General features: G+C 42.3%; 1 protein-coding gene and 1 pseudogene across 4 annotated transcripts in view; one reads left to right on the top strand and one right to left on the bottom strand.

The window, feature by feature from the left end:
* The window catches only part of LRCH1 (leucine rich repeats and calponin homology domain containing 1), a 257,491-nt gene that overhangs the window by 100,689 nt on the left and 129,211 nt on the right, over window positions 1-27,591 (top strand). For all 4 annotated transcript variants that reach the window (XM_059684471.1, XM_059684473.1, XM_059684470.1 and 1 more), the window contains exon 2: window positions 19,110-19,254. In XM_059684471.1, coding sequence (XP_059540454.1) covers window positions 19,110-19,254 — 145 coding nt within the window. The remainder of the gene's footprint in view (window positions 1-19,109; window positions 19,255-27,591) is intronic.
* On the bottom strand, window positions 22,308-24,809 carry LOC132225894 (small ribosomal subunit protein eS8-like; annotated as a pseudogene).

Raw genomic sequence — 27,591 nt, 5'->3', positions numbered from 1 at the left:
TTTTTAAGGGGCCAGGGCAGTGGTTCTCAACCTTCTGGCCCTTTAAATACAGTTCCTCATGTTGTGACCCAACCATAAAATTATTTTCGTTGCTACTTCATAACTGTAATGTTGCTACTGTTATGGATCGTAATGTAAATATCTGATATGCAGGATGGTCTTAGGTGACCCCTGTGAAAGGGTCGTTCGACCGCCAAAGGGGTCGCGACCCACAGGTTGAGAACTGCTGGGCCAAGGGGATCAGGGATGAGCAAATGCTGGTGGGGCAAGATTCTTTTTAAGTTTTTTTTTTTTTTAATATATTTTATTGATTTTTTACAGAGAGGAAGGGAGAGGGATAGAGAGTCAGAAACATTGATGAGAGAGAAACATCAGCTGCCTCCTGCACATCTCCCACTGGGGATGTGCCCGCAACCCAGGTACATGCCCTTGACCGGAATCGAACCTGGGACCTTTCAGTCCGCAGGCCGATGCTCTATCCACTGAGCCAAACCGGTTTTGGCAATTCTTTTTAAGTTTTATATATATACATATACACACATACACACACACAAACACACACACACACACACATACACACACACACACATTCTAGAGGCCCGGTGCATGAAATTGGTGCACAGGAGTGGGGGGGGGTGGTGTCCCTCAGCCCAGCCTGCAGCCTCTCCAATCCGGGATCCCTCTTGCAATCTGGGACCACTGGCTCCTAACCGCTCACCTGCCTGCCTGCCTGATTGCCCCTAACCACCTCTGCCTGCTGGCCTGATTTCCCCCTAACTGCTCCCTTGCCAGCCTGATCACCCCCTAACTGCCCTCCCCTGCCAGCCTGATTGCCCCCTAACTGCCCTCCCCTGCTGGCCTGATCGCCCCTAATCGCCTCTGCCTCAGCCCCTGCCACTGTGGCTTTGTCCAGAAGGATATCCGGAAGATGTCCAGTCTAATTAACATATTACCCTTTTATTAGTATAGATACACACACACACACACACACACACACACACACACACACACACACACATATATATAGAATGTTTTTACTGGTTTGAGAGAGAGAGGAAGGGAGAGGGGAAGAGAGCGAGAAACATCAATGAAAGAGAACCATCGATTAGTTGCCTCCTACACACACCCTACTGGGGATGGAGCCCACAAATAGGGCATGTGTCCTTACTGGGAATCAAACCAGTGACCTCTCCAGTGCATGGGATGACACCCATCCCACTGACCCACACCAGACAGGGTAGGGACAAGTTTTAATTGGAGGGTTTTGGAACTTGTACATTTATGGTAAAGGGGCGTCATCAACATGGGATCAGTGTACCCTTGGCTTCTGAAAAGGTTCCTGTGTGCCACAACCTTTTGCAGCAAGGATTCAAGATCTGGAAAAGGGGCTGTGCACAAATGAACACACTAGACAAGAAATATAAATTTAGAAAGCATGGGAGCCAGGCAGATAACTTCCCTCTATCAGAGAAGCTCTCCGAAACTCCGGACCCATCAGCTTTTAATTTACTTGAATACACATTTGCCCTTTAAGAATGCAAATAGGCATATCAATGGTAAAGTTTGGTAAACAGTAAAAGGATTGTCAGGTTAGGGGATTGCCTTCAGCCATTCGGCCAACAACAATATGCTGATTTTTCAGCCCTTGCTGAATATCAAAGTCCATTAGCCTTCCAGCAGACTTCTCGCATAATTATGCTAACTACTTGTTGGTCCTAGCCTCCAGCACCTGTGTTCAAGTTTCGGTTATGTCCCGGTTCTTTGTGTGTGTGTGTGTGTGTGTGTGTGTGTGTGTGTGTGTGTGTGTGTCCTCTTTGGTTTCAGATGCAGCTGGAGGCCAAAGTTCTCTCTTTTGTGCATGCTTCAGCTTCTTGACCTGAAGTCCTGGTCTGCTGTCTAGAAAACAGGTCAGCAGCTGGTCAAACAGGATAGGGCCATTTTTTGAGCTGGCTCTTCAATTATAGTAGCTGTGTCCTCAGGCAAGTTACTTAACTTCTGTGGGCCTTAGTGCCCACAGGTATCTGGGAGTTATAACAACATCTGCCTCACTAGGTTACGCTGAGTATTCAAGAAGGAAAAAGCCTAAATTTCCCTGATCATAGCCAATTCATAATATGTAAAACTCCATTCCAGATCAGATATTTGTTGCTCAGATTGCAACAAAAAGTAGTTGAGGAGGAGTTTAGAAGAAGAATCTGATCGTGCAAAGGTTAACTCTGGTTGGCACAGATTTTCTTTATCAAATTGGGATGCCTGGTGAGATACTAGCCTGGTGTCCCAATTGGACTCTTCCTGGACTCCACCACCTGCTCCTAGGAGAGCGCCACCTGTTGGTGTGTTTTTATAGGAAAAGCTAAGAAGTTGGATTTTCTACTCATCCACATTTTCCCTAAAATACAGGGAATCAACCGGATATCCAAGGAATCCTGATGCCCAAGTCACACCCTAAAATTTCTGGCCATGGGCTGCAGGTCTCAGGATTTGTCAAAATATTTCAAGTAATTCCAGTGTACAACAAGATTGAGAAATGCTAGGCAAATGTTCTATTTAGGAAAATAGCTCATATTCCAGTTTGTTAATACCTCTATATATAAGAGCTCCTGTTTGAGCTCTGTCCGCCTTCTGCCATGGATTTTCCCTTTCCAAGGCCAAGTGAGGGACATGCATCTGTGTGAGCATTGTGAACTGACTGTTCCCTTACAGTTGTCTTTAATTACAACTAGGTCCTAGATTTCTCCTTCATCTTCTTAATTTTATTTTTTTTAGAAAGAGAAGGACCAGATCTTATTTAATTTCTCTGCTTTCAACTAACAGAAAACATTTTTGAACAAAATTTTTTTTTACTGTCTGTAATTGGATTATCCACTCTAATTTATCAGTGTCAAAACATCTTAATCCAGATGGACTTCCCTTGGCCAACTGTACAAGATGGTTTCAGTATTGGAATAAGCAAAGCATAGAAAGGTAAAAGTGCTCATCAGGCAGGACTAATCTTATCTCCTCAGAAGCTCTTACCAGCACTTACTATTGGACTCCTTTTCTCTCTTCCAATAATAAAGTTTATTGCGAATTAAATGATACTACTCAGAGATGAGAAGGGAAGAGTAAGTCCCTTAAAAAACCTATTTAACCTCTTCAGTGAAACACTGTGCTTATATTTAGCATAACTAGAAATTTAAGCTGAAGTTTCTACTTACCATGCTTCCTATAGCCACTTCCAGCATTTAGCCCATCAGTCGCCATTGTTTTCAGAACTTTTGTCCCCCCCCCCCCACAAACATCCTATCTAATAAAAGACAAAAAGAGTAATTGACTGTACCTTTGCTATGCTTCCCATTGGCTAACCAGGGCGATATGCAAATTAACTGCCAACAAAAAAGGCGGTTAATTTGCATAGGTAGGCTCCAAGCAGTGGAGCGAAGCCAAACAACCCCAAAGCCGGCCAAACAGCGAGGCCTCACGCCCCCGGGATCAGCGGAGCCGTGAGGCCTGACCGCTGTGGGGGGGGGGTCTCTGGCCGGAGCCCAGCCAGAGCGAAGGCCTGGGTCCCGGGTGCCAGAGGAAGACTGGTGCCAGCAGCCAAGGGTAGGGAAGGCCAATTGCACTAATCTCTTCGTGCAACAGGCCTCTAGTAATGTTTATAACATTCTTACCCTCTGGATTATGCACAGAATGTATTGACTTCACTTTTATTGTGTTTTGGACAAATAAAAAGTCAGTGAAGATTTCATTGCTGTACCTTTCTAGCAATCTAGCTGCAGGGATATATCATGATCTTGCTGGCCATTATTCATGGAGAAAGAGTTGCCTTGTGTGGGGAACTCACTCAGGCCTATATCTAACTCTTAAGTTAGTTGCAACTGTAATGACTTATTGATGACTTTGGGCAAGTCACAAGTTGGTGATTTATATGAGGTGCTAGAGGCAAAACTGCAGATATAGTGTCTGGTACGATGGAAGGGCTCAGCCGATTGTAACATTATTTACCCAACTGGCTCATAGGTCAACACTCAACCACTGAGACATACCAGCCAGGCAAATTTTTGGATATTTACCAGTATAGTAAATGAAAAATATTTTCCCATGTAGTTCTAGTTTGAGTGAGATTATAATTTTTTTTTCATATTCTTAAAGAACCTTTTCTGTGAGCCATCTGTTCATATCCCTTTTCTTTCTTTTATTATTATTTTCTTGGTTTTCAGTCTTATTATTATTGACTGTAAAAACTTTTTATATGTATGGAAATTAACCTTTTGGGTTTATGACTTGTAGGGCTTTCTACTCCCCCCCACCCCCCGCCCCTCCGACCCCCAAGTTCCTTGCTTGATTGTCATTTGTGTTTTTGGTGGAGTTTTTGTTTTAAAGTGCCATAAATTTTGTTTTCACTGTGTCAAACATAATAGTCTTGCTTTATGCCATTCATGGTGGATCATAAACACAAACTTCCCATGTGTTATACTAGTGCTGTTATGGCTTCACTTTTTACAAATAATCATTTGATTTATTTAGAATTTATTGAGCTAAAAGGGGTGAAATATGTGGTCATCCTTTGTTTGTTTCATATGGCATTCAGTTTTCTCAAACTGTTCACTTACTTTACATCTTTTTCCTGTTGATTTGAAATGCCACCTTTATTGCATACTTTATTTCCATGTGTATGTGTCTTTCGCTTATTTCCCATCTTTGTAAATTGTTCCACTGACCTTCCTACCTGTCCACCATACTGCTTTATGATATGATTTTACCATCTAGGAGAGCTGGTTCCCCTCAGAGCTCTTCTTTTTTGAGAGATGTTATATTTGCATTGTTGTTTTACCATGCAATGTGGACTTTAGGACTTTAGAGCCCAACAAGTTTTAAAAATGTATTCTATAAGTATTTTTAAAATTGGAAGTGTACTAAATTATTTAGGTATAGCTCAGACAGGCTTGATACCTTTTTAATGTCTTCTTTTTTAAAATCATGAAATATCTTTTCAACTGTTTGAACATTTTTGGTTTTCTTCATATACACTTTGCATATGTCCTAAGATTTTATAGGTCTTTTACTCTTTTGCTATAATAAATTGGGTCTCTTCTGTTGTATCGTTTTGCTAGTTTGTGTGTGAAGACTATCATTTCAGTATATTAATTGCCTATCCTGTACCTTTTTACATTTGTAATAGTTTTTCTATTAATATTTTTATATTTTCCTGGAAAACAATCATATTTTCTGTAAATAATGATAATTCTGTCTTTTACTTTTCAATTTTGTTTTTTCCTTCCTTTTCTTATCCCATGTCATTGGCTAGTACCTCCTGAATAACAGTAAATAGTAACAGTAGTAATAATGGCGATGTCTTGTCTTAACTTTGATGGTAAATGTATAGTTGTACATGATTTAGCAATGAATAAAAGCATAGTCTCTCTCATGCTGTAAATTATGTAAGGAAATGTTCAACTGTTCTCCTTTTATTAAGCAATTGCATTAAGAATGAATATAACTGTTCTAAAACTGATTTATGGTGCTGAATGCACTACTTGGTAAAATTACTAGAGATCACTGAATTGTACACTTTAAATGGGTCAAGTTTATGAAATGTAAAACAATAAAGTTATTTTATAAAAAGAACGACAATTTTACCACATATCTTTTAGTACCTATAGAGATGATCATGTACCATTTCACTTTTACTCTGTTTATATGATGAATTGTTTAAATAATACAAAAATACTGATATTGCTAGAATATATCACACTTAGTCATAGTGTGCTAATCTTTTTATGTAGTGATCAATTCGGTGTGCTAACTTTTTAAAATAGCTTTTAGAGGGAGGAAAGAATTTAATCGATCAGTTGCTTCTCATCCGTGTCCTGACTGGGGATTGAACCTGCACCCTGGATATGTGCCCTGAATGGAATTGAACCCTCCATCTTTCAGTGTATGGGGCAATGCTCCAACCAGTTGACCCACACTTCCAGGGCTGTTTGCTAATTTTTAAATTTAGGACTTATGACAATACTTAGAAAGGATATTCATTTAATTTCCCTTTGTGTACTTTCTTTATTAGGTAATGGTATCAATATTATATCTTACTGTTTAAATAAGAATTTTGGAGCTTTTCTTTTTTTATATGGTTTGGAATAGTTTAAATATTATTAGAATTGTCCATTTAGAATTTCTTAGAATTCCCCCCAAAGTCATCTAGGCCTGTTTTTGTTTACTTATGTATTTGTTCATTGGAAGGACAGTCATGAAGGTAGCTCTTTTAATTTTGTTTCATTATAATATTGACCTATTTAAGATTTCTGTGTGTGTGTGGAGTGTGGTTCCTTAAGTATGCATTATATGTTATTTGCTAAACATCTTCAAGTTACACTGATTGAATTCCTCATAATAAAGTATGAGGTTATCTGTTATTGTTGAGTTATTGTTTTTGAGAGTGGTGGCTCTTTTCATATTCAGTGTTTTATGGTATTTAACAATCTACCATTCCCAGATTTAGACATTAAGGACTATTCTATATTTTCATTGTTGAGATGGTGACACTATATACCTTATGTGTGTTTACATTGCTTGGTAGACCAAGAGAACATTTGGCCAAGAGAACCCAGTTTTACTGCAGGTCATGTGGCAGACACAGTGCCGGTCCTTAATGGGTACAACAGATTTTTCTGCTTCTTATACATTGTAGGCACTCAGAAATCCCAGTGAATGAAATATTTGTTACCCTACCTGGTTTGGCTCAGTGGATAGAGCATCGGCCTGTGGACTGAAGGGTCCCGGGTTCAATTCTGGTCAAGGAAACATGCCCAGGTTGCAGGCTCGATCCTCAGTAGGGGGCTTGCAGGAGGCAGCCAATCACCGATTCTCTCTCATCATTGATGTTTCTCTCTCTCTCTCTCTCTCTCTCTCTCTCTCTCTCTCTCTCTCTCAAATCAATAAAAATATACTTTTAAAAAATAAATATTTGTTTAGCATCTACTATAAGTTTGCTTGGGGAAGATATAAAAGTCATATTCTGAGAGAAAACACATGTTATAAATGCAAAATTGAATTAAAGAAATTAAATGTGGTAGTTATATGTATTCAGATATATTAAAGGATACAGTTTACATTCTTGTCTGGGGGAGAATAATGTTGAAATAATTTTCAGATAGAGTGAAAAGTAAATATTGATTCAGTTACCCTTCTTTCTGGCTTGAATTTACAAATTAATATAGAGAGCTAAAACTGTTTCAGTAGAATTTTTGTTTTGTTTTTAATTTTTTTCTTCATTGATTAAGGTATTACATATGTGTCTTATTCCACCCATTGCCTCCACACCACCCCACGCATGCCCTTACGCGCTGGTGTCTATGTCGATTGGTTGGGCTTATATGCGTGCATACAAGTCCTTTGGTTGATCTCTCTCCCGTACCCCCACCCTCCTCTACCTTCCCTCTGAGGTTTGATGATCTGATCAATGCTTCTCTGTCTCTGGATCTGTTTTTGTTCATCAGTTTATGTTGTTCATTATATTCCATAAATGAGTGAGATCATGTGATATTTTTCTTTCTCTGACTGGCTTATTTTGCTTAGCATAATGCTTTCCAGTTCCATCCATGCTGTTGCAAATGGTAAGAATTCTTTCTTTTTTTACTGCACTGTAATATTCCATTGTGTAGATGTACCACAGTTTTTTAATCCACTCATCTGCTGATGGGCACTTAGGCTGTTTCCAGATCTTAGCTATGGTGAATTGTGCTGCTATGAACATAGGGGTGCATATATCCTTTCTGATTGGTGTTTATGGTTTCTTGGGATTTATTCCTAGAAGTGGGATCACTGGGTCAAATGGGAGTTCCATTTTCAGTTTTTTGAGGTAGCTCCATACTGTTCTCCACAGTGGCTGCACCAGTCTGCATTCCCACCAACAGTGCATGATTGTTCCCTTTTCTCCTTATCCTCTCCAGCACTTGTCATTTGTTGATTTGTTGATGATAGCCAGTCTGACAGGTGTGAGATGGTACCACATTGTAGTTTTGATTTGCATCTCTCGGATGATTAGTGACTTTGAGCATATTTTCATATGTCTCTTGGCCTTCCTTATGTCCTCTTTCAAAAGTATCTATTTAGGTCCATTGCCCATTTTTTGATTGGGTTGTTTATTTTCCTTTTGTTAAGTTGTATGAGTTCTCTGTAAATGTTGTAGATTAAATCCTTATAGGAGATAACATTGGCAAATCAGTTCTCCCATGCAGTGAGCTTTCTTCTTGTTTTGTTGACGGTTCCTTTTGCTGTACAGAAGATTTTTATTTTGATGTCGTCCCATTTGTTTATTTTCTCTTCAGTTTCCATTGCCCTGGGAGCTGTATTGGTGGAGATATTGCTTCATCATATGTCTGAGATTTTGCTGCCTGTGGATTCCTCTAGTATTTTTATGTTTTCCCATCTTATGTTTAAGTCCTTTATCCATTTTGAGTTTATTTTTGTGTATGGTGTAACTTGGTGGTCTAGTGTCATTTTTTTTTGCAAGTATCTGTCCAATTTTCCCAACACCATTTATTGAAGGGACTGTCTTGATTCCATTATGTGTTCTTGCCTCCTTTGTCAAATATTAATTGAGCTTAGTGGTTTGGATCGATTTCTGGGTTCTCTATTCTATTCCATTGATCTATATGTCTATTCTTGTGCCAGTACCAGGCAGTTTTGAGAACAGTGGCTTTGCAATACAGCTTGAAATCTGGTATTGAGATCCCTCCTACTTTGGTCTTCTTTCTCAGGATTGCTGCAGCTATTCAGAGTCTTTTTTTATTCCAGATGAATTTTGGGGGAGTTTGTTCTAAGTCTGTGAAATATGCCATTGGTATTTTAATGGGGAGTGCAATGAATCTATAGATTGCTTTGGGTAGTATGGACATTTTAATGATGTTGATTCTACCAATCCATGGACATGGTATGTTCTTCCATCTATTTATGTCTTCCTCTATCTCTTTTTTTAAAGTACTGTAATTTCCTGAGTACAGGTCTTTTACTTCCTTAGTTAATTTTATTCCTAGGTATCTTAATTATTTTGGTGCGATGGTAAATGGGACTTATTTTTTAGTTTGTCTTTCTGTAAATTCACTATTGGTGTTTAAAAATGCCATAGATTTCTTGGCATTAATTTGGTATCCTTCTACATTGCCGAATTCATTTATTAAGTCTAATAGTTTTTTGGTGAAGTCTTTAGTGTTTTCTATCTACAGTATCATGTCATCTGCGAATGATGTCAGTTTTAAGTCTTCTTTTCCAATTTGGATGCCTTTTATCCCTTCTTCTTTCTAATCGCTATGGCTAGCACTTTCAGAACTATGTCAAACAGGAGTGGTGAAAGTGGACATCCCTGTGTTGTCCTTGTTCTTAGGTGAAATGGTGTTAGTTTTTGCCCATTGAGTATGATGTTGGCTGTAGGTTTGTCATATAAGGCTTTTATTATATTGAGGTATGATCCCTCTATTCCCATTTTGCTGAGAGTTTTTATCAAGAAAGGGTGTTGGATTTTGTCTAATGCTTTTTCTGCATCAATTGATATGATTATGTGATTTTTAGCTCTCAGTTTGTTTATGTGATGTATCACGTTTATTGATTTGTGGATATTGTACCATCCTTGCATCCTTGGGATAAATCCTACGTGGTCATTGTGTATAATCTTTCTGATGTACTGCTGGATCTGGTTTGCTAGAATTTTGTTGAGGATTTTGGCATCTATGTTCATGAGGGATATTTGCCTGTAATTCTCTTTCATTGTGTTGTCTTTATCTTGTTTCAGTATTAGGGTAATTCTGGCTTTACCCTAATGAGTTTGGAAGTGTTCCTTCGTCTTGAATTTTTTGGAATAGTATGAGTAGGATAGGTTTTAGTTCTTCCTTGAATGTTTGGTAAAACTCACCTGTGAAGCCAACTGCCCCCAGGCTTTTGTTTCCTGGGAGCTTTTTGATGATGGCTTCAATTTCCTCCATAGATATTGGCCTATTGAGATTTTTAGATTCTTCCTGATTGACTTTTGTAAGGTTGTATTTTTCTAAGAATATGTCCATTTCCTCCAGGTTGTCTAGTTTGTTGGAGTACAGTTGTTCATAGTATTTTTTAACAATCCTTTGTATTTCTGTGGGGTCTATTGTTATTTTACCTCTTTCATTTATGATTTTGTTTATTTGGGTCCTCTCTCTTTGCTTCTTGATGAGCCTGGCTAGAGGTTCATCAATCTTGTTTATCCTTTCCAAGCACCAGCTCTTGGTTTCATTGATCTTTTGTATTGTGTTTTTTTGTTTTGTTTTGTTTTGGGTTTTTTTGGTCTCTATGTCATTTATTTCTGCTCTGATCTTTAATATCTTCTTCCTTCTGCTCACTCTGGGATTTTCTTGTTGCTCTCTTTCTAATTCTTTAAGTTGTAGAGTTAAATGGTTTATTACCATTTTTTTCTTTTTTTTTTCTTTTTTTTCTTTTTTTTTTGAGGTAGGCCTGTAGAGCTATATACTTTCCTCTTAGGACTGCTTTCACTGTGTCCCATAGATTTTTGGATTATTGTGTTTTCATTTTCATTCGTTTCCATGATGTTTTTAATTTCTTCTTTGATCTCTTTGGTAACCCAATCATTGTTTAATAACATGCTATTCGGATTCCAAGTGCTTGAATTTTTTATTGTTTTTATTATATTTTATTTCTAATATTATGCCATTATGGTCTGAGAAGATGCTTAATATGATTTCAATCTTCTTGAATTTGGGGGAGAATTTGCTTGTGACCCAATATGTGCTCTATCTTTGAAAATGTCCCATGTGCACTTGAGAAGAATGCATATTCTGTGGCTTTGGGGTGAAATGTTCTGAAGATGTCAATTAAGTCCATCTGATCTAGTGAGTCATTTAGGATTGCTGTTTCTTTCCTGATTTTTTGTCTAGAGGATTTATCCAGTGATGTCAGTAGGGTCTTAAAGTCCCCTACTATGATCATATTGCTGTTGATCTCTCCCTTGATATGTTCCAGGACTTTTTAAATGTATTTGGGTGCTCCTGCATTAGGTGCATATATATTTATCAGGGTTATATCCTCTTATATCAATCCCTTTAGTATTATGAAGTGACCTTCCTTATCTCTTCTTATGGCCTTCACTTTGAGGTCTATTTTGTCAGATATAAGTATTGCTATCCCAGCTTTTTAAAAAGTATATATTTTATTGATTTTAGAGAGGAAGGGAGAGGGAGAGAGATAGAAACATCAATGATGAGAGAGAATCATTGATTGGCTTCCTCCTGAACATACCTACTGGGGATCGAGCCCGCAACCCAGGCATGTGCCCTTGGCTGGAATCGAACCTGAGACCCTTCAGTCTGCAGGCCAATGCTCTATCCATTGAGCTAAACCAGCTAGGGCAGCTATCCCAGCTTTTTTTAAATTCATTTCCATTTGCCTGAAAGATATTTATCCATCCCTTCACTTTCAGTCTGTGGGAGTCCCTTGTTCTGAGGTGGATCTCTTACAGACAGCATATATGTGGGTCATGTTTTTTTATCCATTTAGCCACTTGATGTCTTTTGATTTAGTCCATTTATGTTTAAAGTTATTATTGATAGGTACTTGTTTGTAGCCATTTTTATTTTTTTGTGACTGTGTTCCTTCTTTACTTTTTATTTCTTCTTTTTATACCAGTCCCTTTAGCATTTCTTGCATTGCTGCCTTGGTAGTGATAAACTCCTTTAGCCTTTTTTTTTGTCTGTGCAGCTCCTTATTTCCCCTTCAATTTTGAATGATAGTCCTGCTGGATAGAGTATTTTTAGATTCAGTCCCTTGCTTTGCATCACTTTGTAAATTTCCTTCCATTCTTGTCTGGCCTGATGTGTTTCTGTTGAGAAATCATTTGCTAATCTAATAGGAGATCCATTGGATGTAACTTTCCGTCTCTCTCTTTCAGCCTTTAAGATTCTCTCTTTGTCCTGAATATTAGCCATCATAATTACAATGTGTCTTCGTGTGGGTCTTTTGGGGTTCATCTTGTTTGGGACTCTCTGTGCTTGTGTGACTTTTTTCTTCCCCACATTAGGGAAGTTTTCTGACATTATTTCTTCAAATAGGTTTTCTAAACCTTGTTCCTCTTCCTGTCATTCTGGCACCCCTATTATTCATATGTTGCTTTGTTTCATCTTGTCCCAAAGACAGGTTCTCCTCCTGTCTTTCAATTTTTTTCTCCAATTGCAGTTCAGTTTGGGTGTGTTTTGCTTCCCTGTCTTCTAATTCGCTAATTCAGTCCTCTGCTTCTCCTAGTCTACTGTTAAAACTTTCCAAGGTGTTTTTTATTGCAGGTCCATCACTCTTTATTTCTTCTTGATTCTTACATAAGTTGTTGATTTTTTCTTCTATACAGTTTATGAACTTTATGACCCTTATTCTGAATTCTTTTTCTGACATATTGCATGCCTCCTTTTTACTTTTCTGCTTTTCTGGCGATTTCTCCTTTTTTTTCTTTTGGGGGTTTCTTTGTCACCCCAATTTTGCTCTCATTGAAGGATTTATTTGTTGAGTCATACAGGGGCTGCTCCTTGGGCAGTGGCTGCTCCACAGGTGGTTGCGGTGGTAGCTTCCCAGTTGGCAGTGGCTCCTCTGGGAGGCGCTGCTCACAGCAGTGATGGCTCTGCTGGCTGGCGGGGGCAGGCTCCTCATGCAGCTGCTGCTCCTCAGACGAGGACAGGCTGCTTACAAGGCTGCTGCTCCCCAGATGGGTGCCGGCTGCATGTGGCTGTTGCTCCTTGGACAAGGGCATGCTGCTCGCGCGGGTGCTGCTCCTTGGACAAGAGTGGGCTGCTTGCGGAGGGGCTGCTTTTCAGACAGGGGCAGGCTGCTCATGTGGCTGCTGCTCCTTGGACGGGGGAGGGTTGTTCATGTGGCTGCTGTTTACATGATTGCAGTGGCCTGGGCTAAAGCGTTGGGCTGGTCAGATGGGAGCATGTTTCAGAATTCACAGGAGCCAGTGACCTGGGTGGCTGGAGTCTCAGTGACCATGGGACCACAGCTGTAGCAGTAGGTCCCTGACCGGGGTCACTGTAGAGTCCTGGGTGTAATCTAGGGCACCCTGGGTGGAAGTGAGCTTGGGCTCCCAGTCACAGCAGCTCTCCCCTTCAAAAAGATAAGGCCTCTGAGGAAGAGCTGGCCACTCCATGACTGTTTGCAACAGTAGCAGATACTGCCTGGTTATGCGAGCTTGGTCACACTGCTCCCAAAGGTCCTGCGGGATCTAACTGTGACACACACACACACACACACACACACACACACACACACACATCCACATACTCCTCTTTTGCTCCCTCCCTCTCTCACACTCCCTCCCTCGCTGCTGCCTTCTTCCTGCCTCTGTAGTTAGGTCTGGAGTGTTCTTGACCCATTTGTGGATGGAGTCTCCTCTCCAGGTGTCTGGTTATGTGGCTTGCTCTCTACCACATTGGCCAAACAGGACAAAATTCACCTTGACAAGACACAACACAAAGGGAACAAAACACAAATGTACTCACAACACCAATAACTCCATATTAAGTGACCACCAGAGAAAAAGAATTAGGGGAGAGAAAAAGAGAGCACAAATGATATCAAAGTGAGAAAAAATGGTATGGGAGGAAAGAAAAACAAGAAAAAGGATGAAAAAGGAAAAAAATTTTTTATATGATAAAGGGGTAATATGCAAATTGACCCTAACAGCAGAACGACTGGGAATGACTGGTCATTATGACACACACTGACCACCAGGGAGCAGACGCTTAATGCAGAAGCTGCCCCCTGGTGGTCTGTGCACTCCCACAGGGGGAGCTCTGCTCAGCCACAAGCCAGGCTTTTGCTGCCAGTACAGCGGTGGTGGTGGGAGCCTCTCCCGCTTCCTCAGCAGCACTAAGGATGTCTGACTGCAGCTTAGGCCTGCTCCCTGCTGGCAAGTGGACATCCCCTGGGGGCTCCCTGGCTGCCAGAGGGATGTCTAACTGCCAGCTTAGGCCCAATCCTCTGGAGAGCGGGCCTAAGCCAGCAGGTGGTCATCCCCTGAGGGGTTTTTGTGCACTGGGCCTCTAATATATATATATATATATATATATATATATATATATATATATATATATGGAGAAAACGCCAGAGAACAAACAGATAAACCAAAACATGCAAACACCAAATACCCAGTAAAGAGTGTGGGGGCGGAATCTTATATACAGAAAATAAGGTTAAGGAATTGGATGAATATGGGGAGGACCTCAGTTCACCATAGAAGTAGATAAAGGGTGAGTGGAAAAGAAAAAAGAGAAAGAAAGGAAAGTAATAATAATAATAAAATTTTAAAAATTAATTAAAAAATAAGATAAAATAAAAAAATAAAATGATCAACAAATAATACAAAAAGAAAAAGGAAAATAAAGAAAAAAGAAGAAATAGATATAACAAAATAATCCTATCTAATAAAAGAGAAACATGGTAATTAACCATACGACTGCTACCCTTCCCATTGGCTAATCAGGGCGATATGCAAATTAACTGCCAGCCAAGATGGCGGTAACCACCAACAAAGATGGTGGTTAATTTGCATACGTAGCCACAATGCTGGGAGGCCAAAGGGGAAGGACTGAAGAATGGTGATCGGCAACCAAGGCGGCAGGCAAGAGCTGGGGGGTGGGCAAAGGCCAACTTCAGCCGGTGATCGCCATCGTTGGGGTTGCTGGCTGGCCTGCCTGGAGTGATTGCCATGGCAATGGGAGGGCCGGAGGGCTCAGCCCAGGTCATGCCGCAACCCTGGTCCCCCAGGGGCGGAGTTGCCGGCTGGCCTGCGCCCAGCGATGGCCATGGTGATCGGAGGGCGGGAGGGTCTGCGCCCCTCCATCGGAGGGCGGGAGGGTGGGGCGCAGGCCAGGCGGCAACCCTGGACTCCCGGGACAGGCGGCTGGCCTGCGGCCCCAAGATCGCCATGGTAATCGGAGGGCGGGAGGGCCCGGGAGCAGGCCAGGCGGCAACCCCGACCCCCCAGAAGCCGCCTGCCCGCGCCCGTGTGCGGCAGCAGAAGCTGACAGCCCGAGCCCGTGTGCAGCCTCTGAAGCCGCCTGCCCACAGCATGTGCAGCCACAGAAGCCGCCTGCTCACGCCTGTGTACAGGCACAAAAGCCGTCTGCTGCTGCCTGTGACCTGATCCGGTCCCGGGTTGCAGGCCCGCGCCCGTGTGCGGCTGCAGAAGCCACCAGCCCGTGCCTGTGTGCAGCTGCAGAAGCCGCCTGCCTGCCACATCCCACTATGATCCACTGAGTTATGAGGCCAGAGAGCAAGGAGAACTTCCACCCCTGAGTCAAAGTGGGGAGCGGAGGACACGGCCTCCCCTCCAAAGGCGCCAAAGGACAGGACCTTAACCTAAGCCACATCCTCTGAGACAGCCGGGCAGGCACCACTGACCCTCTCTGCAGGCCGGGCCTCCCTCCCCCTTCCCCTGTCCCTGCACAGCTCCCATAGCTCCCCACTGGCTGAGTCAGGCACAACAGGTTTGCAGCCACAGGGGCAATTTAGCAGCTAATGAAAAATTCGAGAACTAAGAAATGAAGCAGCTACTGCAGTGGGGAAAAGACGTTCATCAAATTCGTTGTCTCTGAGAAACTGAGGCAGCCAGCACAGGCCCCTGCACAGGATGAGGCTTCTGCTTCTAAAGAAACGTCCTGGGGTTAGAGGTGAGGGGGTGCTGCCTTTCCCATCTCGGAGCTCTAGAGGATTCTGTGCTCCCTTTCCTGGTATTCTTAACACCCAGAGACCCCTCCCCAATCCAGGCAGGAATGTTCCATGCTGACCACCTCTGCTGGGAGCCGGTCCATGCTTGCTGTTTCAAGGGACCTGGCATATATGGCATACTGTTCTTAAAATGTTTGCTCACCTTCTTGGCACTATGTGTTTTAACCAAGGACTCCTCTCTGAGAAAGGTTGTTTCCCCAGAAGTTAGGGAGGGAATAAAACCCCTCAACTAAGTGCCAGGCGGGTAATTAATCACTTTAACTACAAACAATCATGCTTAAGCTACATAATCTTTACTCCCTGGAATGGAGATAAGAAACGCCCTAACCTTTGTAATAGAGATTGATAGGATTGAATCAACTGGTATAAATACAGATGTAACAAGACAGCAAGAGACAGAACTTATAACACAGAGCTTAGAAGAGAATTCAGAAGACAGAACCTACACGGAGCCTGGAGACAGAAGAACTTCACTGGAGAGAACATGGCAAAAGATCCTGGACTGAACCTGACTATAGAACATGGCAAGAGAACCTGACTAGAACCTGGTGACTGGACCTGGCTGGAGAGCCTGGACGGAGCCTGGCTGGAGAGCCTAGCGAGGGAACATGGCTACTGAACCTGGCTGGAGATCTGAAGCAGAACCTCTCTGGAGATCGAGACCAGAACTTGGCTGGAGATCCTGGCTAGGCTGCTGATCAACTGAACACTGTCTCCGTGTCATTCCTTCTTCGCCGACTCCATCTACGCCTTTGGGAACCCCTGGACCTGCTGGGGTTGGACCCCGGCACACCTCCAGAAAACAGAGAACAAAGAGGCACTTCTTGACTTCAAGCCTCTAAACCAGTGGTTCTCAACCTTGGCTGCACATTAGAATCACCTGGGAATCTTTCTAAAATCCTGATTTCTGGGCCTCATCCTCCGGAAATTCTGTTTCTTTGTTATGGGGTGGGCCACAACAGTAGTAACAAAGAAACAGAATTTCCGGAGGATGAGGCCCAGAAATCAGGATTTTGAAAAGATTCCCAGGTGATTCTAATGTGCAACCAAGGTTGAGAACCACTGCTCTAAACAGACTTGACCACTGTGGGCAAAGACCTGCAGCTGAGAGGGGGCAGGTTCTGGGTGTCGAGGTCCAGAGCGTGGAAGGCCTCCTGGGGGAGCAGGGGATCTGGAAGCCTATATGCTGGGTCAGACACGCCTGCCTCCCACCCTCCCCTGCCCTGCACATAGACGTGGGAGGAGAAGGAGAACTAGAGGGAAGGAACACTGAGTGTTTGTTGGCGGCCATGTAAAAAGGACTGTGACCCTCCCCTCCCACTGAGTCACTCCCTAAGGCAGCAGGAGACGGAGGGTCTGAGAGCAGCCACGCAGCTTTGTGGCCGTGACCCAGGCACCAAGATGGTGTTCGTGCAACGGGGCTGAGGAGGTGTCAGAGGACCTCACCCCAGAAAACCCAATAGCTCTTCGTGTGAGAGAGAGAAGGTGGCAGGGAGGGAGGGAGAGAGTGAATTGGACTCAAGAGGCCTCAAGGCCCAGATGAGGAGAATATACCAGGGATCAGCATGGACTTGAGCTCTGAGGTGAGGGTCAAGGGCAGCTGGGTGGGGGCCAGCCCAGACAGAAGACTGAGATCCAGATGTCCTTGACCTCGGTTCTTTGGCACCTCTGCCTGAGATATAAACTGTCTGACATGGAAGTACAACTCCAGAGAAGGGGGTGGGGAACCTAAGTTAAATAATATTTTGTTTTTCTTTTTTCACTTGGCAGAATGGGGGCTGAAGTTGAAGCTAGGTTTGGTTACTAAATAATAAAGAAAGCAACATTTCTTGCACACCTGACTATGTGGTCTGAGTTTGCTGCTGCCTATAAACAGAAAAAGTTGTAAAATGAAGTACTAATCTCTAGGGTTTAGGTCAGACCAAGGAGTAGTGCCACTCAGCCAGAAGCTGGCTCATGGCTGGCCAGTGCAGGGATGGTGGCAGGAGCTTCTCCCACCTCCGTGCCAGCACTAAGAATGTCCAACTAACAGTTTAGGCCCAACCCTTGGGGGCCTAAGCCTTTAGTCGGACATCCCCCGAGGGCTCCCTGGCTGCCAGAAGGATGTCTGACTGCAAGCTTAGGACTGATCCCCCGGGGAGTGGGCCTAAGTCAACAGGTGGATATCCCCCAAAGGGTCCTGGACTGCAAATGGGCGCAGGCTGGGCTGAGGGACACCCCCTTCCCTCCCCCACCACCGAGTGCACAAATTTTGTGCACCGGGCCTCTACTAATAAAATAAAATGAAATAAAAATAAAAACGTGAATTGTCATTCCTTTCCACCCATTAAGATCCCACTCTTCTGTACTGTCTGCTGCTTCTCAGTTTCCTGTTGCTGGGACTGAAGGCCTCTCTTTAGTCCAGCCCCTGTGGACTCTCAGGGACTATTTAGATTTTTTTTTTGTATCCTTTGTGCCACTCAAGGTGTAGTTTGGATGTAGTCTTGGTTGCCTGCAGACTGCAGGGAGGGACTATCTCTTCAGGACAAATTGGCTGCTTAGGTCCTGCACATCAGGTATGACTCATCGCCAGACTCGTGGCCACCTGTCCCCAACCCTCCCCTCTCCCCAGCCTCTCCCCAGACTCCACAAGTCTGCACCTCTACCTGTACCTCAGCCACAGGTGAGTGTCTGTATTTGAAAGGTTCTATGAACTAGGTTCAGTGAACAAAAGCAAAGATCACAGAGGGGAAAGATCTGTGCCTCTGTGAGCCCCTCTCCCGCTGGCACGGCGCGGCCTAGGCAGCTGTCCAGGCCGCCCCCTCTGGGCTCAGTCTCACGTGGCTGTGGACCAAGACCTAGAATCCCCTGCCGCCAGCAGCCCTGTGGACCTACTTTCCACAGTCAGACGCTATGCTTGTCCCAAGGGACGGGGCCTTGGTGCCATGCGGTTTCCCTCTGACCCTCTGGGCTTGAGGGTCTCACAGTTCTCTCCAGCCCAGATCCCTGATTTTACTGTTCTCCAGGCATCCTCTGCCCTTCCTGGCTGCAAATGGTCTCATCAGCTGTGTCTACTTTGCCAATTCAGGATGGATGTTACTCGATTTAGTTGCTCATTCTATCTGCTCAAGGACAAAGCTCGGGACACATCCATTTATTCTGCTGACATTTTGTCTAAATATTTTTGTTTTATTGTATATCTTGGGCTAATATGCTAATAAATGGAGATCACACATCATACAAATAGTGGTGCAAAAAATGATAATGTCGATCTAAGTGTAGGTTATAATGATTATTTTAAAACATGTTAAGGAAAAAGTATGGTAGTTGATAAAATTGTATTAGATTATGTTGAAGATGTATTGACAAAATATTCTTTCTTTTTCTTGTAGATTTATCTAAGAACAGACTGGTTGAAGTTCCAATGGAATTGTGCCACTTTGTATCACTGGAAATTCTTAATCTGTATCATAATTGTATCAGAGTCATTCCTGAGGCCATCGTTAATCTGCAGATGCTGACTTACTTAAACTTGAGGTAGGTTAACTACAAAGGTTGTAGTAAAATTCAAGTAAAAATATGGTTTAATTTATATCAGGTTTTTTTTCTCTTTCTAATTGCTGATCACCCTTTGAAGTAAATCACACAAAGATCATTTAAGAACTATCTTCTATAATACATTTGTAGAGTCATTAATACTGTTTTTGGTCCTAGAATTTTCTGAATGTCAGTATGACAAGATGTTTTTGCTTTTTAAAAATAATTTATATGGTATCGTTTCTACTTTTTTGCGGGGGCTGACCAGCAGACCCTGAGTGATGGATGAATGTTTACTCTGACACAAGTTTGCTGTGAAAGAGAGAGCTAAGGGATTGCCTGGCTAAAGCAACCGGATAGCCTCAATCGCCTGCCTCTTCAGGCTTTTATTATAACAGCAATTTGAGATAAAGTGTATCTTTTAGCTACCATCAGTAGGGTAAGTAATCTTGTGTCTACAGTGTCCTTTAGGCAAGGGCACCTAAAGATTCTGGTAAACACCCAGGGGCTCAGCTTGTTTGGAAAAGTCATGGCAGGATCTGCCGCCTTCAGCAAGGTCCATCTAAGGCCCCCGACCTTTTGGAGATTCCTCCTTACAGACTTTTCAACCAAGTCTCCTGTGCTCCCCCACACTTTTTGTCTCTTTTAGAAATGTTTTTATTGATTTTAGAAAGACAGGAAAGGAGAGTGAGAGAGAGAGAAACATCAATGAGAGAGAAACATCGATTGGCTGCCTCCTGTATGCCCCCCACCGGAAATTGAGCACAACCCAGACATATGTCCTCAAACCGATGACCTCTTGATGCATTGGATGACTTTCAACCACTATGTCACACTGGCTGGGCTACTTTTAGTCTCTTTTGTGCTTGGAAGGTTGTTGGTATATTGTTTTCAGGTACTGATGTAGATTTTGGAGGAGGAAGATGAAAGGAAGTTAAAAAAGAACATGAGCTTTGGAACAAATTGGAGCCTTGATGGTCTTGGGGCGTTTTGGTACCATTGTATTTGCTACCTGGTACTCACTGAGCTTGTTCACTTTAGGTCACCTGAGAAAGTTCAGAAGGAACAGTGAGCAAATCCAGCAAGACAGGAAGTTTGCTGTCTCTATAGACCATTAAATTAGTTCAGTGTTTGCTGAGAATGGATCAGTGGTCTGTATTGATGCTCTAATTATAGACAAAACAGTGTAACATATGAATGCCCTTGAATAGCCCTGAAGTTAAGAAAAGCAGCTATTTTTAGACTTTGGCTAGATTTTGGCTCCTTGTCTTCTAAATCCTTGACTCACATTTGGGCCATTATGAGAGAGGGGAGCTCTTTTATCAAATCTATCTGTATTCTAAAAACAAGGTTCCAAAGTTCAAGCCTGAACATAGCCTTCACTCCACTGGTGTCAGTTGCACTATCTTCATATGCAAAAGGTAGCACCTGATTAGCAAGGTTTGTGCTATGCAACAAATATGCTAAGCTTTAAAATGCAAAATTCCCAATAAACCAGGTATTGCATTAAATTATGATAGATAATGTCAGTTAATTTTTTAGTGGGATTTTTTGGGTTCTTTTGGGAGGGGGAGTTGACCACTGGGAATTAGGGATCTTCTGTGGCTCTGCTCTCTTTGCAGTCCTCTTTGTTGGTGTTTATTTTCCCATTGACCCCCCCTCTACCCCATACCCACCCCTCCCAGGCCTTCACCACACTATTGTCTGTGTCTATGGGCTATGCATATATGCATATAAATTCCCCAGTTAATCTCTCCCCACCCACCCCTACCTTCCCTCTGAAATTTATCAGTTTGTTCTATGCTTCAATGTCTCTGAATCTTATTCAGTAGTTTCCACATATGAGTGAGATCATGTGTTATTTATCTTTCTCTGACTGGCTTATTTTGCTTAGCATAATGCTCTCCAGGTCCATCCATGCTGATGCAAATGCTAAGAGTTCCTTCTTTTTAAACACTGCTGCATTGTATTGCATTGTGTAAATGTACTGCAGCTTTTTTATCCACTCATCTGCTGATGGGCACTTGGGCTGTTTCCAAATCTTAGCTATTGTATATTGTGCTGCTATGAACATACAGAAGGTCAAGAGACATATGAAAAAATGCTCAAAGTCACTAATATCCAAAAGATGCAAATTAAAATGACAATGAGGTATCACCTCACACTTGTCAGAATGGCTACCATCAACAAATCTACAAATGACAAGTGTTGGCGAGGATGTGGAGAAAAGGGAACCCTGTACACTACGGGTGGGAATGCAGACTGGTGCAGTCACTATGGAAGACAGTATGGAGTTTCCTCAAAAAATTAAAAATGGAACTCCCATTTGACCCAGTAATCCCACTTCTAGGAATATATCCTAAGAAACTGAAACACCAATCTGAAAGGACATTAGCTATTTTTATTAACTCTACCCTGTCTATTTTCCTTGTTTAAAATTTAGTTTAAGAATATAAATTATGAAATATTCCAAATTTATAGAAAATAATGAAATAGGTGCTCAAGTTCCCACCATTCCAGTTTAACAATATGATATTATTTAGTGCTTTTAAAACATACATAAATGTCACACTGCACATAACCATTTGCAATAATTTTGATTTAACAGATATTAATGTCATTTTTTTCAAATCTCCCACCCTTCCATTCACACCATTGGTCCTGGGACCTTTATAGTATCACACACACAAAAGGCTTCATTCTACTCTAATAGCAACTTCCCAGTAGTTCATTGCTTTTTTAAAAATTTGGAGGTTAGCCCTAACTGGTTTGGCTCAGTGGATAGAGCATCGGCGTGCGGACTCAAGGGTCCCAGGTTCGATTCCAGTCAAGGGCATGTACCTTGGTTGCAGGCGCATCCCCAGTGGGGGGTGTGCAGGAGGCAGCTGATCGATGTTTCTAACTCTCTATCCCTCTCCCTTCCTTTCTGTAAAAATCAATAAAATATATATTTTTTTTAAAAATTTGGAGTTTCTTATCTTGTCACCAGTTTTTGTTTTGTTTTTAAGAATAAACATCTTCATTACAGGAGCTACTATAGGAGAGAAGAGGATTTATTTGCCTTTCTGGGCCTTGATTTTCTTCACATAGGACTCCAACTCTTTGCCCTCTAGCACATAACCATCTGCTTGGACATGTTGGCCTGGTCTTGGAGCAATGCTTGCAAGAAGCTTGCCCTGCTGGAACTGCCCCTCTGGAAGACTGCTGCTTTTGGCATACTTTTTCCTTTCATCGTATTTCTTCTGAATTTTCTCTGTTTATTCTTTGTTTAAAATCTCTTCCTCCTCAGGAGTCAGCTTGACCCCCTTCTTGTGGCGCAGGGGCAGTGCCTAGTGGGACTCATACCACTGTAGGTACAGTGTGCTGTCAATGAGCACAATGCAGTTCTTTACTCGGGGGTTGGTATGGACCAGTTCATTCTTGGATGCATCAAAGAGATCAATAATCCTTGTTTTGTAAGTACTACTCTTGAGCCCCAGGAGAAGTTTGCCCACATCCAGCCTCAAGGTTTGATACTTCTTGTTACCACCCCACACACGGACTGTGTGTATGGGCAAGGGCCAATCTTAGTGTGGGCAGCAGGGTGTCCCAGGTCATATTTTTGTTTCTTATGGTGGGGCTTTCTCTTGCTCCTGGTCTTATGGTGCTTGTGAAATGGGAAATGTGGACTTGAAACACATGGTGTCTCTCTGGGCAGGATGGTTCCCGGGCTCTTTGTCTGGTGGAGTCAAAGAATGAAACCGCGGACGAAAGATGGTATAGCAAAGGTGGAAGTTTATTGAGAAACAAGCACAGACTCCCATGTGGGGAGGTAAAAGAGTCCTACAGCCCAGACTCCCGTGGGAGGAGGGGGAAAGAGTCCCACCAAGTCCCTTTTTCCATGGTTTATAAAGGCTGCAGGGTTTTTTGTGCCTCAATATCCCTTCTGATTGGTCACTATCCCCCTTTGATTTGGTCACTATAGCAACTCCTGAGCTCAAGTCTCACGTGAAATACGTGAGGTTCCCTCCTCCCTTTTTATTCTCCTATTCCCTCTAGTTTGTAAATGTGTACCTTTTGCTACCCCCAGTTCCCTTATCTTATGAAAATGTAACTTCTGTGGCTTCCAGCTCCCGTGTCTTATGGAAATGTACCCTTTGCAGCTCTGTAGCCCTGTGCTTTTTCCATGGACCCTTTAATTCCTAAAATTTTCTAAACCTGCCTATTTTACCTCTAAAAACTCCTTTCACTTGTACCACTTGTCCCAAAAAATGCCCATGATTTGGCACTGGATAGAAAGAGGCTGCCTCCAGTTTTTATTAAATCAAGTTTATCAAGGTATAACTTATACCTAGTCTTTTTTATAGATTATGGATCACTAATTTTTGTATAATCAAATAAAGCTAATTTTACTTTAAAGTAGGAATAAAATTGGCAGGTCTGAGTATAAAAGTGTATCACTATTTAAATGAAGACTTGGTCTCTTCCTCTCACCCTTTCAATGAAATCAAATATCAGATACAGGCAAGATTCTGCCCTTAATCTTACCCATCTTCTTCCTTCCCCAAAGGTAAATGCTATCCTACTTGGTGTGTATTATTCCCAAATATATTTCGTACTTTTCCCACATAGCATGTATGTTTCCATAAATAATATGTGCTATTGTTTAGTGCTTTAAAAACAATATTAGTGTCACGTTGTACATAATGTTTTCCAATAATTTCCACTTAACATGTTTTTTTATGCCCCAAAATTTATTTTTTAAATGTCAAAAGGCTATACTTTTATTTATTTATATATTTTTAATCGTTTATTTTTCAATTACAGTTAACATATAATATTATATTAGTTTCAGTTGTACACCCACATAACTTACTAAGTTTTCATCCCAATAAACCTGACCTACCTGACACCATACATAGTTATTAGCTGTAACAACCAGTATGTACTTCTTTTTTTTTTAAAGTATATTTTATTGATTTTTTACAGAGAGAAAGGGAGAGGGATAGAGAGTTAGAAACATCGATGAGAGAGAAATATCGCTCAGCTGCCTCCTGCACACCCCCCACTGGGAATGTGCCTGCAACCAAGGTACATGCCCCTGACCGGAATCGAACCTGGGATCCTTCTGTCTGCAGGCCGACGCTCTATCCACTGAGCCAAATCGGTTAGGACCAGTTTGTACTTCTTAATCCCTTCACCCTTTTCACCCATCTTTCCAACCTCTTCCCATCTAACAGCCATCAAAATGTTCTCTGTATCTATAAGTTTTGCTTGTTCATTTATTTTGATTTTTAGATTCAGTTGCTGATAAATATATTTATTGCCATTTTATTGTTCATATTTTTTAGGGTTTCTTTTTCTTCTTAAAGAAGACCCTATTAGGATAATCTAGAAGCTTACATATTGAACTTTCATTTCTCCTGGTTTCTGGTTTATCTAACTAGAAACTAGTTTGAGTTTTCTTGCATAAGAACCTATTTCGACTATAGCAGAATGTTAATTACCTTGGAATTGCCTGATGGAGCTGGCACAGTGGTGTCTATAGATTTTGGTTCACCATCTCCATAAAACATCTGTCCTCTAATCCCAATTCGTATAGGGGAAATATCCCAAGGGAATATTGATCTGTTACTTTATTTACCTATTCCCATTTTGCTGTGACATTTTCACCTCTAACAGTTCTGCATGTTCGTAAATAGATTTAGCTTTGCATTAAGTCCATATGCACTGAGAAACTTTTGGGTATAAATGACATTTTTCTTCTGGGATAATAGAAAGTATAAAATTCTACAAACAATAGGTAATCTAATTTCAAAATTTATATTATGCTTTAAAAACATTAATAAAATTGGTTCCGGTATGATTTTAATGTTGAGCCTCGTTCAGGTAAAATGGTAGAAAGAACATATTGGAATATGGTTCTCAGATTCTTTAGGGCAAGAACAGAGAAAAGTCGTTGAAACTGATGATGGCTGAAGAGGAGATGTATGGTAGGTATATAGTAAAGAGTTTTATGATGAATTCCTGGGTAATTGAAAGTGATAAAGAAGTAAAAGTGTAACCAGACAATCAATGAGTCCATGCTGCCTGTCACTACTTAGCCAGTTAAGCAGAAACAGGGTTGAATCATATATGAGCGTTTATTCCAATACTGCCGGCAGTATGGGAGAGCAGCAGGGCCCCTCATAAACCAGATGCTTATATAGGGTAGGACAAGGACTACATGGGGAAGTAGGGATCACAGGCATGGGCAACATGGTTGTTAATTTTTCCATGATAATAGGCAGTTCTTGAATGAGAATGGTTCCAAGGTTGATTCCCAGGTCCAAGGTTGACTCCCAGGTCCTGGGGACATACAACTCCCATCCAGGCCAGAATGTCCTTTCTTTAATAACACAAGGCAATAATGGTTAACAGAGCATGATTAATATTTCCCATAACCAAAGCTAGCCCACAGTATTCTGTTTTTGCCCCTACCAATGGGACCTTAAAGCATCCAACTCTTTGAATGTTATTTTCTGTCTGTAATTGTTTAATTTCTTATTTGCCTCTATCTTTTCTCTCACTTATATAGGCCATTTGTATTTTGTTTTGTTTTTCTTTACTCCATGGACAAAAAAAGGGCCACATACTAAGACTGACAAGCTCAGAGGAGGCCAGCAGGGCGGGCCTTACAAACTCAGACCTGAAATAACGGCATAGGATGGGCTGAAATTATAACTTCCTAGCTACAAGTGAGTCATGGTGGGTAGTCAGTGCTAGGCCAGTGTCTTCCTTCACAAAGGTCAGTCTTTACCTTAACTGAGCCTGTCTGTTGTCTTTTTGCATCAATGATAATATACCTTTGGAATGTCAAGGTAATTTCCTTTTTCAGACCTCTCGGGGCACAATTTTCCACCAGTGCAGAGACCACAAAACTCCTCATTATTATTGTTATCATGTTAGTTGTTAACTTTTAACTATGTGTTCATTCCTTTTATTTTTATCCAGTCCCAGAGGTTTCCAAGTTTTGCTTTGCTTTCTCCAGCCTCTTTAATCTATCACCAGTGGATTTTATATAACCTCTTATGTCTCCTCCAATTGTAATCCTATCTAATAATAGACAAACATGGTAATTGACCATACCTTCACTATGTCTCCCATTGGCTAATTAGCATGATATGCAAATTAAATGCCAACAAAGATGGCGGCTAATTTGCATACTGAAGGCAAATCCCACTGCGCCGCCCCACCTGGGGCTGGCGGCAGCGCGATCCCCAGCCGCTGGCCACCCCAATGCAAGATCCTGGCCTGCGGTGTGCAGGGCGGGGCGGGCGGCGCAGGCGGCAGCGCGATCCTCAGCTGCCGCCCACCCCAGTGGGGGATCCGGGCCTGTTGTGTGTGAGGTGGGGCAGGCGGGGCGGGTGGCTGCACTATCTGAGCTGCCACTGACCCAGCTCTAGATCTGGGCCTGCCATCTGCAACTGGGGGAGGCGGGGCAGACACCGTGGGATTGGGCATGCCATCTGCCACCAAGGGAGCAGGCCTAAGCCAGCAGGTGGTTATCTCCTGAGGGATCCCAGACTGTGAGAGGGCACAGGTTGGGCTGAGGGACCCTCCCCCCGCCAGTGCACAAATTTTTGTGCACCGGGCTTCTAGCCCTATATAATAAAAGTCTAATATGCTAAGTGTCCAACCATTTGACCGTTTGACCAGTCGCTATGATGCACACTGACCACCAGGGGTCAGATGCTCCAACCTGTAGGTTAACTTGCTCTGGGGTCCGGCTGATTGGGACTGGGCAAGATGGGCTAGACACACCCTGGAGCCCTCTTCCAGTCCCTCCCCAGCCCCAATCATGCACCAGTGGGGTCCCTCAGCCTGGCCTGCATCCTCTCGCAATCCGGAACCCCCCGGGGGATGTCAGAGAGCCAGTTTCAGCAATCTTCATAGGCCAGGCCAAGGGACCCCACCACAAATCCATGCACCAGGCCTCTGGTATTTAAATAAGGTGCAAAACTGCCATACTTTGAAGCATTTTCTCAGTCCATTGAACTTTTGCTTCCTGGCAATTGTTCATCAGTTTGGCTCAAATAAACTCATAAGAATTTTTACAGGTTATGTTGATAGCTCACATCTACTTTATTTATTTTTTTATTGTCTAAAGTTTTACATATGTCTCCTTTTTTCCCGACACATCTACTTTAATATTACCGCATTTTAAGACATATTCCCTAATGTTGAGTCATGACTTTTTATATTTTATTTATTTATCTTTTTTAATCCTTACCCGAGGATATGTTAGGGAGAGAGACAGAGAGAGAAAATTGATTGGTTGCCTCCCGTATATGCCCCAACTAGGGATAGAACCCATGA

This window comes from Myotis daubentonii, chromosome 2, assembly GCF_963259705.1.
Source record: "Myotis daubentonii chromosome 2, mMyoDau2.1, whole genome shotgun sequence".
Taxonomy (NCBI): domain Eukaryota; kingdom Metazoa; phylum Chordata; class Mammalia; order Chiroptera; family Vespertilionidae; genus Myotis; species Myotis daubentonii.
The sequence above is the reverse complement of the archived record's forward strand: the minus strand, read 5'-3'. Positions and strand labels throughout refer to the sequence as shown.